The sequence below is a fragment of the Drosophila santomea genome, chromosome X, assembly GCF_016746245.2.
Source record: "Drosophila santomea strain STO CAGO 1482 chromosome X, Prin_Dsan_1.1, whole genome shotgun sequence".
NCBI lineage: Eukaryota > Metazoa > Arthropoda > Insecta > Diptera > Drosophilidae > Drosophila > Drosophila santomea.
The window spans coordinates 5,300,783-5,317,239 of record NC_053021.2 but is presented as its reverse complement, the minus strand read 5'-3'; the positions used below and the strand labels follow the sequence as shown (position 1 = coordinate 5,317,239).

Here is a 16,457-nt window from a genome sequence, read left to right as displayed (position 1 = left end):
CGTATACCATTGCCCAAGTTATTGGCCATACACGATTAGTTTTGCCAGACAGTTCTGCAAGCATAAAAAAGCATGAACTTAAGTCATTAAACGCGTTTATATGTTTTATTGTAGTTAAAAAAATGTATACTAAATAGATGGTGTTAGGAAATATATATTAAGCCCGAGGAGTAAACAGAAAGATAGTCCAGCCTAGGCGCCGTTTTCCTGCTGCCACTGCTCGTGCTTGGCCAGCAGCTTCTGGCCCAAAGGCCGCACTTGCCGGAAGGCCTTCTCCACATTGGCCTCGATGGCTGCCGGGGATTCCTTATGTATGCCGGCGGCTCGGTCCCCAATCTTGGTGGCACAACGCACCCGATGCATGCTGATCTCCTTGCAAGCCAGTCGTATTTCGTCACCGGTAAACTGATCAGAGATCTCCACTAGCTGCTCGAGAAGTCGATGATTCAGGGATATGCTGCTGCCTAGAAGTCGGGTAATCAGGCAACTTCTCTCCGCCGCATTGGGCAGTTGAACCAGCAGTTTCTTCTCGAAGCGCCGCAAAAAGGCCTCATCAATGTCCCAGGGCAAGTTGGTGCTGGCCAAGACGAAAACGCCGTTCAGAGCGTGCTCCATGCCGTCCAAAAGCTGCAAGAGTTCGTTCTTAAAGCGCTTGGAACTCTCGTGATCCGTGGCCCTGTCCCTTTTCGAGGTCAAGCTCTCGATTTCATCGAAGAAAATCACCGACGGTGCCCTTTTTGCTGCCATGTGGAAGAGCACTCGCAGGATCTTCTCGGATTCTCCCCGCCACTTGCTGACCATTATGCTGGCAGTTATATTGAAGAAGGTCACCTGACCCTGTGTCTCGGAATATAAAGCCTTGGCCAGTAGGGTTTTCCCACTGCCCGGTGGTCCGTGGAGGAGCAAGGATCTCCATGGTTTTAGGCCATGTGCGAATAGTTGGGGGAACTCTATGGGCGTTAGCACAGCTTCCTTGATCAACTCAATTGCTCGATGATTTCCACAGACATCCGACCATTTGATCTTTATATTCTCCTGCAATATAGAAGTCTTGACCAATTCTGCCAGCGATTGCCAGTCCATGGAGGAGAACAGTACATCATCACCGCCCAAATGACCATGTTCGATTTCACAAGCATTCGACTCCTGGCCATTCGATTCCGTTGCCGTTTCCATTTTCTTTATCTGCAACGGCTGTTCGTTGCTCAAAGCAGCCTGTGTGGCTGCTCCGACACCAATGTGCCAATTGGCCAGAGAAGCGTCCGTTGGCGGAGCTTTCTTAGGCAATTCCTTGGCCGCTGGCTTTTCCTGCGCCTTTCCACCCACGTCCACCTTGATTTTGGCTCCCATTCTTTTAAGGATTTTCGGGTATTTACCAAATTTCATGTTGTAAAAGCTGGCATACTCCAGGTACATGGCATCCAGATCTATATTGTCGCACAGTTCGTACTCGTCGGAAAGACGTCCTTCGGTTTTCAAGGACTCGGCACTCGCATAGTATCCGTTCTCTACCAGATATCGGTGCATTAGGTAGAGAATATTGCGGCGTCGTGTGCTAAAATTTCTCACATCCTCGCAAAGAACTTGGGCAGCCGCCGTGGCCGTCACTCCATATTTTCCCTGAGTCTTCATTTGAGGCTTTTCCGCGAAAACTGCGCGTACAACGGGAATGTGCTCTGGGTTGTTTCGAGCCTCGGCAATTTGATCAACTATCTGGCGCAGATATTCTGGCAGTCTGTGTTTCTCAGAAATAGTTAGTGTTTGCATGAAAACGAAACACTGGGTTGTCATAACGAATGTCAGAGGTTGCCATGTTACGCTTTAGAGGCTTACATTTATTTTATTACATTTTCCTAGGCAACCACTGGAAATAACAAAGCTGAAAAACTATGGGGCTTTAGGAATTTATGTATGATTATGCCATGTAACTAATTAAAAATGCAGGGAAACAGGAAAACCATTAAAATCTCATACTTGCAGTGACTTGTGGTTTGTTCATTGTCATGCTACCTTAGTTCAAACAGCTTATACTGTGAAATAAACAGAGGGAGATTTTCAAAATAAAAGGAAAACTAAACTTAACCAATGGTATATTATTTGATTCATAGTACTTATTCGTTTAATGCGCTAAGTCGCGCTTGTAGTGTTTACCAAAGAAATCGTGAACTAATCCAATTCCATGGCACGCAAATTGCCAGATCAGTTGGCCGCAATTGAGTCCTCTCAATTGGTTAGTGCACTTAATTGTTCGTTGTGCATTTTCAACAGCCCTCGTTTCCCCTTGATACACGTTTTTCCCCGCTATTACATTTCATTTCGCATTTCCCTCGCTCTTCCTACGAAAATGGTTGCCAAGAGCTGGCAACATGCTCAATTTGGCGAGAGATGACGGCGCCAGATGGTTAATCAAATGCACAACGCAATGAAATGAAAATCAGCGTATCCTGTCCGCACACAAACACACATACATATACACATACACATATACATACACGTACGTACGAGACACGCCCTGTCAGGTGAAATTATTCAACATGCACATGCAACATCCACCCACCGCCCATCGCCCTCATTTTCCATTTGCAGCCCATCCATCCATTTCACTTCGACTTCAAAAAACATTATCACACGGTGCAAAAACCATCGCCTTTTTGCTTGAGTCAAGACTTGTTTGTAACTGTATTCATATGATTCTGATGTTATATTTTGTAATACGATTTACGAGACTAGTGTCAATAGTATTTATAACATCAAACTGAGTTTGTTTACATTATGCACTTGAGAACTTTTTCTCTGTGGAAAAAGTGCTGCTACATGGGTGGCTGTCCCCATTTTATTTTGCTTCGCAATTTTAATTTGGTTTTTTTGTTTTGCCACCACCCCTTCTGTCCTCCATCATCGTCCAACCTCATGGCAGTCTGTATCAGGCTTTGTTAATGGCCTTGTGACAGTTTTCTTTCCTCTCACGAGCCTCCCATCCGCACCCACAGTTGCATTCGGTGCACTGTCTCGTTCGCCAGCATTTTCCTTTCAGGCTCTGCACTTTGCTTTGGTTTTTGGATTTTTGGTTATTTTATTTTCGAATTCTTTTCGGGTTTCCATTTCCTCTCAAGGTCCTTCGACTGGCGTTATTTTGGTGCATGTGCTGTGGAAGTGAGAGCCCACTTACCACTTGCCTCGGTGGCCGTGTGGCTGTGTGTTGTGTGTGGCGGCTAAGTAGGATGCCTCAAGATTTAAAAAGAGCCAACTATATTCAATATGAACATCACAAAATCTAGTCATTTTGATGGTATGAAAAACTGCATTAATTCTTGTTTGTTAACATAGTTTATTACTGCAAGAACACAAGAAATAAACAATGTTCCTTTATAAATCATCTGCTGTTGTTGAAAATGCTTCTGTTTTCCTTTGTTTTCCCGGACTGGCGCGTCATTTTTCCTGCCAAAGGGCTCTCATAGACACCCTTTAAGTGCATTTGTGTGTGTGTGTGTGAGAGCTGCGAGTTTAACAAACTAATTAAGTTGGCGCTGGGCGTTGAGCTTAACGCTCTTTTTTATTTGAAAGAGCCAACCTTTTGTCTTTGGCAAACATCTATGACACACACACACACATGCATAGAGCTGTGTATAAACACGGACCCTAAACACACAGATGCCTGTTCACTCGCACACACTCGTTCACAGGCACACTAACACTCACACCCACACAATCAGTATGCGTCGTTCATTTATTTGCACATATAATTAGGCACATGAAGAGCTGCCGTCGGGCACACTTCCGTTTCTCCCGACTCCTCCACCCTACCACTTCCTGTTCGTCCTGCTCTCCCTCCTATTCTCCCGGTTTCTCCAGCTTATCCGCGCCATTTCCCCCGCCCGCCCCCGCACTCCCCCGGCACAACAACAATGCCAATCTTCCGCCAGCCAGCTACTTTCGCCTTCATCCGGCTTGAGTGCGACTGTGTGGCTGGAAGCACGTCACGGCTTAAGCGAAGGAAAACCCTACCACTCGACCACCCAAAAAAAAAAGAAAAAGAGAGAAAGAAATTGCCCAACAGCACCAACCACCCACACACCCACCCACCCTCTCGTACGTAATTGTGTTTGGGTGCGCCTGCAAGTATGCAATTATAAATAAAGAAAGTCTGCGAGTTGCTCAAAGGATAAAGATGTATGTGTCCCAGCTCGGCAATGGGCTTCTATCGGTAAATAGTGGATAGCTCAACCCAAATTCCCAAAGCTATTGTGAATGCTACTGAGTTGATTCCCAGGGATATATTCACATATTTTCTGCATGAATGTTAATCGGTCAAAGTAACTCTTAAGATCTCTAGCTAGCCGTAGTAACTAGTTTAAATAGCTTTAATAGTGTACCGAGCTTAAATTTTCTCCGTGTTTCGGATACTCTAAATTACGTTTCTACAAGAGCTGAACAGTTTGGACGATGGTGATTTATTTCAATATTATCTTCTCTTTCACTGGCCAAGCTGGACCTCTCTTTCGCGCGCAGAGTAATTGTCTTGCTCGCCCATCTTTTGTTTTCTATTTGGCCTTTCTTCACGCCTTGCTCGCATTTTTTGTTTGGTTTATCTGCGTTTTTTGTCCGCTGCCTGTGACAGGACGCTTTATGAGCTTGAGTGTTGTTCTTCAGTGTTTGTCTCCATGTTGTGCGAGTTCTTTCCAAGTGCTACGACAGTCCTTGGAACGTCAGGATAAGCAGGCGCCAAGTATTCGGCGACTTCGAAGGGAATGAATGCTGCCTGCATTCATGGTGCGAATGAATGCACGAGTGCATTACAAAGTAACTAAATAAATATTGGGCATGGAGGGGAACAAAAACAGGAAAACACAAGAGGGAATCGCGGGGAAGAGTACAAGAAATTCATTGAGAAACGACTATACTGGCTTAAAATTAAATGAATAGAAATGGTACGCGAGTCCAAATACTTTTAAGATTTTTACTACTCAACTCATTGTCTAAAATCCAACGCGTATTTGGATACTGATATTAATAATCGCAAAAAAAAAGGGAAAACGATTTTTAGCAAAAATTCAATATTTACGATTGATATTTTCGGTATAACTTGGCTAAAAATGGTCAAAAAGTTAAAAGAATTACATTGTTGTACTCCTAATTACCAATACTAACCAACTCCGACTCTGTTAAAATAATTTTTGGCCCAATTTTCGCATTTTTTGTAAGGGGTAACATCATCAAAAATTGCAAAAAATGTGAAAAAAATAGGAATTTTTTTTGAAAACACAGTTTGATAGGAAATTTTATTACGAATTCAACGAGGTATGGCATTCCATATTTGGACCACTATTTCGAATGCTGTGATCAAAATACTGATAATAATTTACGCAAAAAAATAGAAAATCTATTTTCGCAAAAATTGCAAAAAATGTGAAAAAATAGAATTTTTATTAACAAAAAATAACTCGCTATTCCATGCTGCACAGAAAAAAAATAAAATGGTATCTTATGAACATACATTTCTATTTCGTCTTTCGAACAAATAAAAAAAGAAAACCAGTTGAAAACCAAATCAACAAAGGATGAATTTTCCCATTTCGCGTTCGCAACTGTTTTGACTATCCAAAAAAAAACGCAAAATAAAACAGAAACACTCTTCAATGCAGAGCATCAATAAAGATTGCTTATAGCACCATTAAAAATACAAAAACTGACAAAAAGAATGACGGGAAAGTGTATGCCCGAATCTGGAAACTGAAACTAAACTAAAAACAGTTTGTCGCCGCTGCTGCTGTTGCCATAACTTTTGCGGGAAAGCGCCACAAAGTATGCCTGGGAATCTGGCGACGTTGTTGCTCCCTCCCCCACGCCACTCCCCTTTTTCCAACATTTTCCCAGCACTTTCCACCTTCCCGCCCCTCACAAAAAAACAAAAAAGAAAAAAAAAACAAACAGTGGAAGTAGCAACAAGCGGCAACAACTTTGTGCCAAGTTTACTTAATGACCCCGGTATAAATTTTACTTAAAACATCATTTTTCTTTACGACTTTTCCTCAGCCTTGCGAGGAAAATGAAAGGGAGGTGTTTGGAAAGCTCAAAAAGTGGGGTGGGCTTCTCAGCAGTATAAAACAAGAAAGTTGCGAGTAAGTGTCGGAAGCATACGAATTGATATTCTTCAGTTAGCATTTCGGCTAGTTTTCACTCCAGTTGAATATAAGTCTGCTGCCTGTCTTCTTGATAGTGTATCCGGACTGTAGCTAGTCACGTTTATCTATGATAAACTAATGACTTCTAGTATCGTTCTGCTATACAATTGTTTATCGTTCTACGTATGGTTTCATATTATGTCAAATTTAGCTTGTAGATGTCAGATTAAATTGGCATTGATAAAAGACGGCTTAGACGAGCCTGATTATAAGTTTTAAGCGGCCACCTAGCGGCAAATTGAAGTACGCCCTTTTTGGTCAAGATGACCCGGCAGTTTTAAGGGAGTTTCTTTTATTTTATTATTTTTTTTCTTTTTTTAATATCTTCCCCGAAACTCGGGGACTTGCCCCAGAATTGACTAAACTTTTCTTTAACATTTTCTGGCGGACCGTACTGACTTTCGCATCAGTTTTTTTTTGTGCTTTTATTGGGAGGACGACGGACTTGTTACGAGAATTCTGCCAGCCAGAAAAACTTTATGCCGCAGACAAGTGAGCTGAACAAAAAGAAAAGGAGGCGCAAGAAGAGATGGCTAACGAAATGAAACTTTAAATGTGCCTTGTTAGGCGCGCTTCCGTTTCCGGTGGCTTTGCCCTCACATTTCAGGTCCATCTCGCTCTGACAAACGATTTTGTGTCACGGGTATGTGGCAATTCATTAGCCATCTACAAATGTACAATTAATTGACATAGAAAAATGCATGCTAATCTGATTTTCTCAACCCTATCGTTTCAGCTTCGATGTAGAAAATGGCCAGGGCGCTCGATCACCGCTCGAGGGCGGCTCTCCCAGCGCCGGTTTGGTACTACAGAATTTGCCGCAGCGCCGCGAATCGTTTCTATATCGCTCCGATTCGGACTTTGAGATGTCGCCCAAGTCCATGTCCCGAAACTCAAGCATCGCCAGCGAAAGGTAAGTGCCTTACAAAGTTACAAAGTTACATTGAACAGCACTCGATTTCCCCCATTCCCCCCATTTATACATATATAATTCATTATTGCATAAGTTGGATATTTAAGCTGATTTTTCTCCTCTTATTATTTGTTGTGAATGCCAACAGCAAACATTCACTTGTCCAATTGGAGCTCAGATAATGATGATGCTGGCCATTTTCGACACCTTTTTCATGTTTGTGACTGCTCCCTTCCCCGAAACGGCTTTGATTACGGCTTTGATTATCGTTTTTCGTTATGGTTCCTTTGCATTGCTGGGCCATTTTTCGGATACGATTACATTGAGTCCGTTTATTGTTGTTTTTTGTGGTATTTATCTACACTGTTACCACTGTTACCTATACAATTCGTTATTATTATTCGTTTTGAGGGGGGTTCCCTCTTATCTTCTCTTCTCCTCTCTTCTCTATTGGCATTCTTTCTCCGCTGTACTTGGTCTTAAACAACACCATTTAATCGTTTATGCCTGTACTCTCCTTATTTTTTAAGCGTGTCTCTTTTTTCTGTCTATTTAAAAAAGGTTTCCCACTATTCTGTACATGTCTGGTTTCTTTCTCGACTCTACCAGCACTCTAACTATATAGAAAGTATTTCTTTTAATGATGGCTTTGCTTCTCTATTATTCCTACTAAAACTACCTGCTTTAAAAGATATACGGTTTAAGCTTTCCTTTCGGTTTTGTATTTTATTATTTTCACTTCAGCAATTATGAAATACGTTTTTTTAATAAACACTGCTTAAATACGTATTCAGTTCCCAAAACTTTTACGCTGTGTGTTTAATGGATTTTTACCCGTTTCCGCTTAGAGCACACATGAACTTGACGAGAGATATTTGAATACAGAAAGCCCAGCCATATGGAGGGATATGTATAAGGTGCGAAGCTGACTGGGGGCACTGGGAGTAGCTCTCTATGAAGAGTCAGCAAAATTCCAGACGCACACAGGCGAAAATTGCAAAAACTTTGCTGGCATTTTAAGGCCCACCACATCTCCACTTTTACTCTTCGACACTCTTCGTTATTACCTTACGTTACGTTCGTTACGTTACCTTACAACATTAAATTTAATCTCCATGTAGATGCATCTTGCACTGCAACTGCTGCCTGATGCCGGACATATTTTGTGCAGAGCTTTTTACAGCGCCTAAGGCCTGAACTTCAATTAGTTAGTCACGGTGCCACAGTTTCCTCTCCCAAAAAACCAGTCATTACACATGCATGGCCAAAATAGCGTTATGCAACACTGAGGCCGGAAATTCACTTTTTTTTACTTCCGTTTTTGTTCTTGAATGTGTTTCACAGCGAGTGTCAGTTTTTTTTTTTGGCAAGCATTCTGGCTGCTGTATTTTTGAGTGCACCCCCTGCAGTCTCACTGTTTTTTTTTTCGTTTTGGCAGCGGCAATGCAGCCACGCAACCACAGACAAAAGAGAAATTCCCTCACACACACACACTGAAACTTACACGTACCGATGTGATATGCACAAAAACAATAACCCCTAATTACACATGCAGCTGCAATAACAAGAACAACAAAAGTGGGAGGCGGTTAATGATCACCACGAAAAGATGGGAAAAGGCTGAAAAGCGGGGAAAACCGCGAGGAAAGGCTGGCAAAATATTTACATTTTCACAGCGCCAAAAGTGAGCTTGCCCTGGCCACTTTTCAGTTTTCCCCACTTTTTTTTTTTCTTTGAATATTTGGCGCAAATTATGGCTGTAAAATTACAAAAGCAAAAATATTTGGCTCGATAAAACACTTAAACGCAGGGCGGAAAACATCTTGAATCCCCGAGTAGCGAGCACACTTACGATCAAAAGAAATACTCAATCACACAATAATATGGCTAATAAGATGTACCTATCTATAAAAAAACAACACTGCTAATAAAATAGGTTATATTTAGTGCTGAAATTTCAAGTTTTACACTGTAAATTTTAAGGATTACATTTGAAGTTTGTGTAGCCCTTGTAGTATCTGTTGTAAAATGCTTCTAAGTAAAGGCAATTCAATTTTAGTTGAAATAGGCGTTTGGTGCTCCCCGGTCGTTCGACCTTCTTGGCCATCCTCATTGTTGTTGCTGTGGTTGGTTTTCCTCAGGTGTTGTTGTAGTTTTCCCTTTACGGTCAAATGTTTTTGGCAGGCGACAGCAACGCAATTTGCATTTGTTTTCGATGTGGCATGGAAGCCGAAAACTTTTGTCTGCCTTCAAAGTTTTTCGGCCTGCCAAACTGTCCCTCTTTTTCGCCTTTTCCGCCCCTGGGGAAAGAGTAGTGGGAAAACCAGAGAAGGAAACTTGTGGGTGAAAAGAGAAGGGGAGGGGGAAGGGAGTGGCAATCTTCACCTTTCAACGCACGCTGCGTTTGCTTTCAATCAAGTTGGAATATTTCTAGGGGCTGCCACTTTCAAACAATGTTCCTGATGAGCTGTCAATTACACACACGTATTTATGGATGGAATGGGAATCCTGAGCTGAGCGAAAACCATACAACGCCATGCACAAGTACTGAAACCATTGACTGACGACCAAGTTTCATAAAGATTTCAACACTAATAACAAATAATTAGCCTACTGTCCGATATTCTGTCTTGCATGCCACCCACATACAGCCTACAGCCCAGCCGTCCATTTGGCGATTTTGTTATGTTCCGTGTAAATGTCAAGGTCGTCATTTGAACAAAACAGCTCACAATTAGTCATAATATTTTCTTGTCGGCATTTCGGGATGTTCCATCTCACATTTTCGGACAGCCAGTCCGAAAAACGAGAAAATAATCATGGCAACAATAATAATAGATGCAGTTAAGTGGAATTGTTTTCAGCAAATGGCCGAAAACAATTCTTGTAGTGGGGTAGGATTTCCAAGACTTGTTCACTACAAAAACAAAAAGTAGCGTACTAGAAAATCAAAGTAATTTAAATACTTCTAAAGCAAGACAGAGGATTTCTTCTACGCGGAAAAGTCCTCGGGCTCGTGGATATCCTTCCTCCTTCCCCCGCATGTCAAATCTTAAATTCTGGCCCTAATTTATCCCCAAAAACTGACTGACTCAGGTGACTTGGGCCCCCTCGCAAAAGTTTTTGTCCAACCAACCATGCAAATTCCTTTTGAAATTCATCCTGTTGGCTGCAACTTGCGTTGCCATTAACTTTATAATCTGATGGAAAAACTACTGAGAGATGGCAAAATGGAAACCGAATTGGAATAAGAGTTTTAAGGAATTGCAGGAAAAGGATGTGAAATCCTTTTCGTTGCGTTGTCAAAGGAACTTGTATTTCGGCTTCTGTGGTGTTTGTGGGTTAGTTTCGGGTTAACTGCGGTGAACTGAGGTGCTAGAAATCCAAATAAGTTAAACGATTTTATATATTTGCTTCAATTCAGCTTTGAATGCGGTGAATGTAATATTATAAATTTAATAGTATGCAACGTTCAAACGAGCGAATGTCGCACCAAATAAATCCTACGAGCTTTCACAATTGCCAAACAAAACAAAGTTAGATAACGTAATGTCGCCAAAGGTCCGATTATTTGACCTCCTATTATGTAAAGGGCCTTTGCACTGCCCGCCCCTTTATTTGCGCCCAATGACATTTGCACACACACAGTTCTAAATGCAGGAGACAAATGGGCGGCCAAGTCGGCTGCCAAAAGGGGCGGGCCTGGTGGTCGGTGGTTGGCGGTCCTTTTGGCCATGTGCTTAAATGTCAACACTTCAACTTCGACTTTTGTGCAGTCGCAGCGCAGCGCAGCTCCTTCTCGGCTCCCCACATTCTGTTTGTCTGTTAGTTATTTTGTTTGTTGTGACGTGTTGGAATGACGTCATTACGCTGGATTTGCACTGATCTATGCGGCGGGGTCATTGTCTGCGTCAGCGAAAGTCGTCGGGAATTGCCGCCCCACTTTTCCGCCCGCTTTCAACCCCCGGTTTTCGCCGCTCGCTCACTTAGCATTTGGCTGCACGTGACGCATCAATTGGTCTCTCGGGGAAAATACACGCAGAGAAAACGCACAAACGTTTGAGTGTATGCCTAATTGGTATAACACTATAAATATTTCTGGGAGAAAATTAAGACTTCCTACTTGAATTGAAGACATCTAGTTTAAACAAGTGTGATGCATAGTTTCAATAATTAAATGTAACATTAATGTATCCGAAATTAAGTTGTTTTTTCAGTGTATGAATTGTTTGTTTTTCCGTTTTTGTTGTGGGTTCGAAACATAAACCGTTTTGGCTAAAGCTGGATGCAATTCAAATTATTACACGGGTGTGCACAGACTTTTTTACTGACTTCAGGTAACAACAATATTGAACAACGTAAACTTTGTTTCCATTTGTATCCATTTGTAACCCAAAGAGCTCAACAGTTTCACATTCCCTGTAGAATGAAGTACGCTCGAGTTATATGTTTAGTTAAAAGTTTAAAGAGTATTTGTATTTTTTTTTGTATATTTGATTATGATTTGATTTTACCTTCTTCTTATTTTACCACCTACTTATTCCCTGCGTTCATTGTTGGCTACATTTGTCCCTAGTTTCCTCTTATTTCACCCCTGTTTTCCATTGTTTTCCCCTATACTCCCGCTATTTCCTTCACTAAACTTAGTACAATTCTTATGATTGTTGTCTGTATTATCGTTGTTTATTAAGATTGTAACCCTTTTTCCAGGTTTAAAGAACAGGAAGCCTCTATACTCGTTGACCGATCGTACGTATGCCGAGAGAACTGATCTGCCTATATCGCTCTCTCTCTCTCTTTCTCCGTCTCTATCTATCTATCTATCTATCTATCTCTATTGTTATGTCTTGCCCGCCTTTGCATTTGATGTTTGTATGTTTGTTGTCGTTTTCATTCTGCCATTGTCGTCCTGCATTTTGTGATTTGCATGTGGTTTTTGTTTCACTACCTGAATACCCAAATACCCAATAATACCATAATTATATTGAAAAATTCTATTTGCGGACCTATTAAGGGTAATTTGTAGCTATTCTAACATGGATTTCCATTGTTTTCCACGGTCCTGACCATTTTTTCTTTTTTGTTTACTTTGCTTGCTTGCAATTATTGATAGATTAAATCATAGTGTTTTGGGTTCGTTTAATGTATGCTTAAGCAATAATGGTAATGTATAAAATCTAGTTTCTAAAAGAATGTAAAATAAGGGATATATGTACATTTTTTCAATTTGAAATTCCTTGTATTCTATTTTTATTAAGCAGAAATGTCATACTTTGTAGTAGGCTTTGCACATATTTCTTTTTGACTAACAACATGCTCCTAGCCATTCCTTGGTTCAATGAACTTTGAACTTTGCCCGTCTTTGGATCGAATTGTTCGCCGCTTTATAACGCTCACATGTTGGCCATGTCCGTATCGTTGAGTCATTGCGATTTGTCTTCGACAGTCACGAGTTGCAGAGGAATTTCGCACATCGTATGACGCGGACATCTGGCATAATATTGAGTGCAGGCCAGGCTAATTTAAATATGAAAAACATTTCCTATTTCCTGTCCCCAAGTGTCGAAGCACAAAAAAACAAGAGAAATGTATATAGAGAAAATAAATAAAACGGAATAATTGCTGACAGAAGTCAATCAGGGAGAACTCTCTCTCGAAAGTCACCCGCTGTGGTCGCAGTCTAGTTGCCACATGCAGTGCCGTACCACCGGGCGTATACGTATCGCGCTTCCGTTCCTCACATTATTCATACGCAGCGTGACACCGAAGACACTGACGCTGGCACACGAAACAAGACCAAAACCACAGCGCGAACCCCATAAAATATGGCCCAAGATGAGGCAGCATCAGCATCTTCATCTTCAACTAAATAAAATACATTTTTCCCGTGCATTAAATTCGCTCTGCCGCCAGTGCCTCAATTGCCTCAAAAAAAAAGAAAATCAACTGTGAGTGCCTGAATATGATTCGTGAGTGCTCGTGATTGCGGGCGCATAATTTTAGCTTTAATATACATATGTGAGAAGCTATATACGCACACAGTTGTATACAAATATATATATTGAGTATATATGTACGGGAAAAATGCATTGCACATTGCAGATTTGTCATTCACACCCAGCGGCGAAAAAAATAGAAATTCCTTTTTATAGCTGCGTGTGTGTGTGTGTGTGGCATGGAAATGGCAGGCTGGCTGGCTGGGGAAAACGGAAAATGGAAAATGGCTGTGCTGAGCTGAGCCAAAAGTGAAATGCAAATTAAGTGCTTTAATATCGGCAGCTCGGTATGCATTCTTCCATGATATATCCAAAACGAATAAGGGCCAAATATAAAATATTTCCCCGATCGACAGGCACTTTGAACCTCCACCGAGGCATTCATTTATTTATATAGGTGCATTTCTAAGACGTTTTTTAGCTCGTAAAAAAGCTATTTGTTCTATTTCAGAAACACAAATATATCATTTTGCTACAGCCCTGTAAAGTGCAAATTCAAGCACAAAATATTTTGAGTGTATGGCCAGAAGCGCACTCAACACATTTAGAGCAGCAAAGTATTATATAAATTAATGGACATTTGAAACGGTTATAGTTTTAGTTGACTAGTTTTCAAGGCAACTAAATGTGAAATGTGGTCAGAAACTGTTTGATTGCATAAATCTTTGTAAGTCTCTGGCATCAGTCAGATTAAGACAAATGCCCGAAGATATTCCCCCGAGAATGTTTATTCGAATTGCTCAGGCACTCGAGTGGAGTGAGATTTTGTTTATGAGTGCACTTCAGAAAAATAGGATCAAATTCGAATTATATCTTCAGTGCAATATCTTTATTCCTAACGAAATCAAAGCTTTTACGATAATTCATTTTAAGTTGTGGTGTAAATATATAAGCATTTAAATTTGATTTATTCTGTGCATTATGAATCATTTCACAGATTTTCAATGTGTATAGATTAGACGTCGTTGAAGTCTTCTAATGACTGCAATCATTCGCTCAGTCAATGCAATAAATGCAAAGCCATTCAAAAGCCCATTTCGGCGCACGGTGCGCATGAGTAATGTGGTCCTCATTACCCAGTTATCAGCTTAAGTACTGCGCAGGCAAAAAAAAATTTAAAAATCGCTCATTGAAAGTGTATTATTAGAATTCTTGTAACATTATTCTCTACTGCGATTTATTTTATTTCAATTTTCTCAGCGCGGCCTCGTTTTCTTCTTTCTTTAATACATTTTCCCCTATCATGCGAAAGATATTAAAATCATTGCCGTATTTAAAAATGAATGTGGACGCTGTTTCGATTTTTTTTTTTCGTTGCTCCCGCTAATGAGCGTTAATCAAATGCCAACAGCTGCAGAGGCAAAAAAAACAAGAATATTAGTACTATTAATATTAAGCAGCGATTGAAGCCCACAACAGCGAAAATAGAGAGGGGGAATTTATTAAGCATTAGCGTAGGTAAGTGCGATGGGAAAAGCGCTGGTAGCAGAGAAGGGTAGGGAAGGGCACTGCAAATGAAAATTAAATTATTTGAGCGTAGCTATCTTTTCTCATTCCGAATGATCATCATGATTATAGTTGCGTTGCCTATGACGACGCCGCTGATAATAATGATGAAGTGCCAGAGAAGGACGTATTCCCAAAAACAGGGTGTCTCGTTGAAGTCTATACCAAACAGTCAAAACAGTTCTCTATGCATTTTTGCATTCAATTATTATTTGGATATCATTTGCATTACAAACGGATTTAAAAGTATGGCATTTATCAAATTTATATGCACCCTGTATCCCCATAATTGAGCAACTGCTGCTCTGCTCGCCTGATGAAGATGAAAAGCAAGCTGAAATCTTAAGCGAGATGAAAATACGAAAAGAAACACTCTCACGAGCGACAAGTAGAAATATTTTTTTTTTTTTCCTTTTTTATAAGTTGAATATAATTTGTGCGCTCTGCTCTCGCGAGACTCGTCTACGATAATTTTTCTTTTACGTGTGTTTGGCCACTGTGTTTTCTGATTTCTGTATTTTTCTGCCGCGGGACGCGCTTCATTCTCGTTTTGCGGTTGCTCGTGGAAATTTCGAAAAAATCTCAAACTAGCCGCGGAAATCTCAAACACGAAAATCCAAGCGATTGCTTCAATCACAGAAGAACTAAACAATAACATGCGACTTACAAGACTTTAATCAAGCGAGAAAAAAATATCTGTCTAGTGGGCCCATGGGGGCCAAAAGTGATTGTTAATCTCGTTTCATCTAAAAACATCGCGTTTATTTTATTTAATTTTTTTTTGTTTTTTGTTTGGTTTTGATTTGTGCAAAAATCTAGCAAAATGCTAAACAAAAACTCAGCATCGTCGCAGTCTCTGCCGCGAGTGCATAGTTTCTTCAACATGATACCCTCGATAATGCAGGACGATTTGGCTGTGACCATTCTCAACGATCGGGACAACATGTTCTCTATCAAGTCACAGCGCAGGTACATAAATATCAAGGGATATACTGGATATAGACTGGCCCGATCAGGGCCATTTATGGCCAGCTCTCAAAATAGTTTTGCCTTTTCTATAGATATACGTACACGTATTTCTTGAAATACATATTTATTGAAAAATACAGCCAATTTCAATTTTAATGACATCCAACAGGCCGCGTGTCTTCTATATGTGCCTCCATTAATTATGATCTTTGGCTCGCGTTTATTTCTATGCCAATATGTTGGCTGAGCTTTAGATTTTCCATATACTCTTTCTGATATATTAATTTTTCATTTTCATTTTAATTTACATTTTATTGTCACAGACATTGCTTTTCTGCGAACTGCGGGGAATTCCCTTCCTCAATATGACAACAGGCGTTTGGCTAAAGACTTTGTATTTCAATTTGAGTGAATATCATTGCGTTTTAAAGATATATTCTCCCACGAATTCCCAGAAATGATGCGTATTTCTGTATCCCTTTGTCATTAGGCTTTTAGTGGATGTCCATATAAGAAATATGAGTTAAACTGTCCAATTTCCAAGAATCCGTTTGGATTTCCCATTTTGCTTCAAATAGTTGACTTGCGACCAAATATAGTGATTAAAATGTAGTTATTTACATCGTTTTTCTTTTATTATTATTATCTATTATACTTTTGATGAGGCACGCTGTGTTTTTAACTAAAGAGGCGATCTCTGGGGGGCGTGTTGAAAATGCGTCGCAATATAAATACACCGAAATAGCTGGCGAAATGGCACAGAAACAATAAGAAATATTCAGGGGTGGACGCACCCCCAGAATGTCTTTGAACGAAATGACAAATCAGTGTCAACAAAAAAATTAACCATCATGAAAGTTCTTCAAGTACAAAAGCAGACAAACCCATTTG

The 16,457-nt window shown here is 40.5% G+C and overlaps 2 protein-coding genes across 15 annotated transcripts in view; one reads left to right on the top strand and one right to left on the bottom strand.

Annotated features, from left to right (window-relative positions):
* LOC120456109 (cAMP-specific 3',5'-cyclic phosphodiesterase) overlaps positions 1-16,457 on the top strand; it is a 106,834-nt gene that overhangs the window by 76,652 nt on the left and 13,725 nt on the right. For 8 of the 14 annotated variants that reach the window (XM_039642723.2, XM_039642722.2, XM_039642727.2 and 5 more), the window contains 2 exons: positions 6,919-7,095; positions 11,806-11,844. In XM_039642723.2, coding sequence (XP_039498657.1) covers positions 6,919-7,095; positions 11,806-11,844 — 216 coding nt within the window. Of the gene's footprint in view, positions 1-6,918; positions 7,096-11,805; positions 11,845-15,146; positions 15,567-16,457 lie in introns of those variants that run through there. The other 6 variants (XM_039642725.2, XM_039642724.2, XM_039642730.2 and 3 more) reach the window with 2 other exon arrangements.
* LOC120456112 (katanin p60 ATPase-containing subunit A-like 2) lies at positions 98-1,785 on the bottom strand. Its single transcript, XM_039642739.2, has one exon. The coding sequence runs from the start codon at positions 1,765-1,767 to the stop codon at positions 193-195; it is 1,575 nt and encodes a 524-aa protein (XP_039498673.1). The 5' UTR covers positions 1,768-1,785; the 3' UTR covers positions 98-192.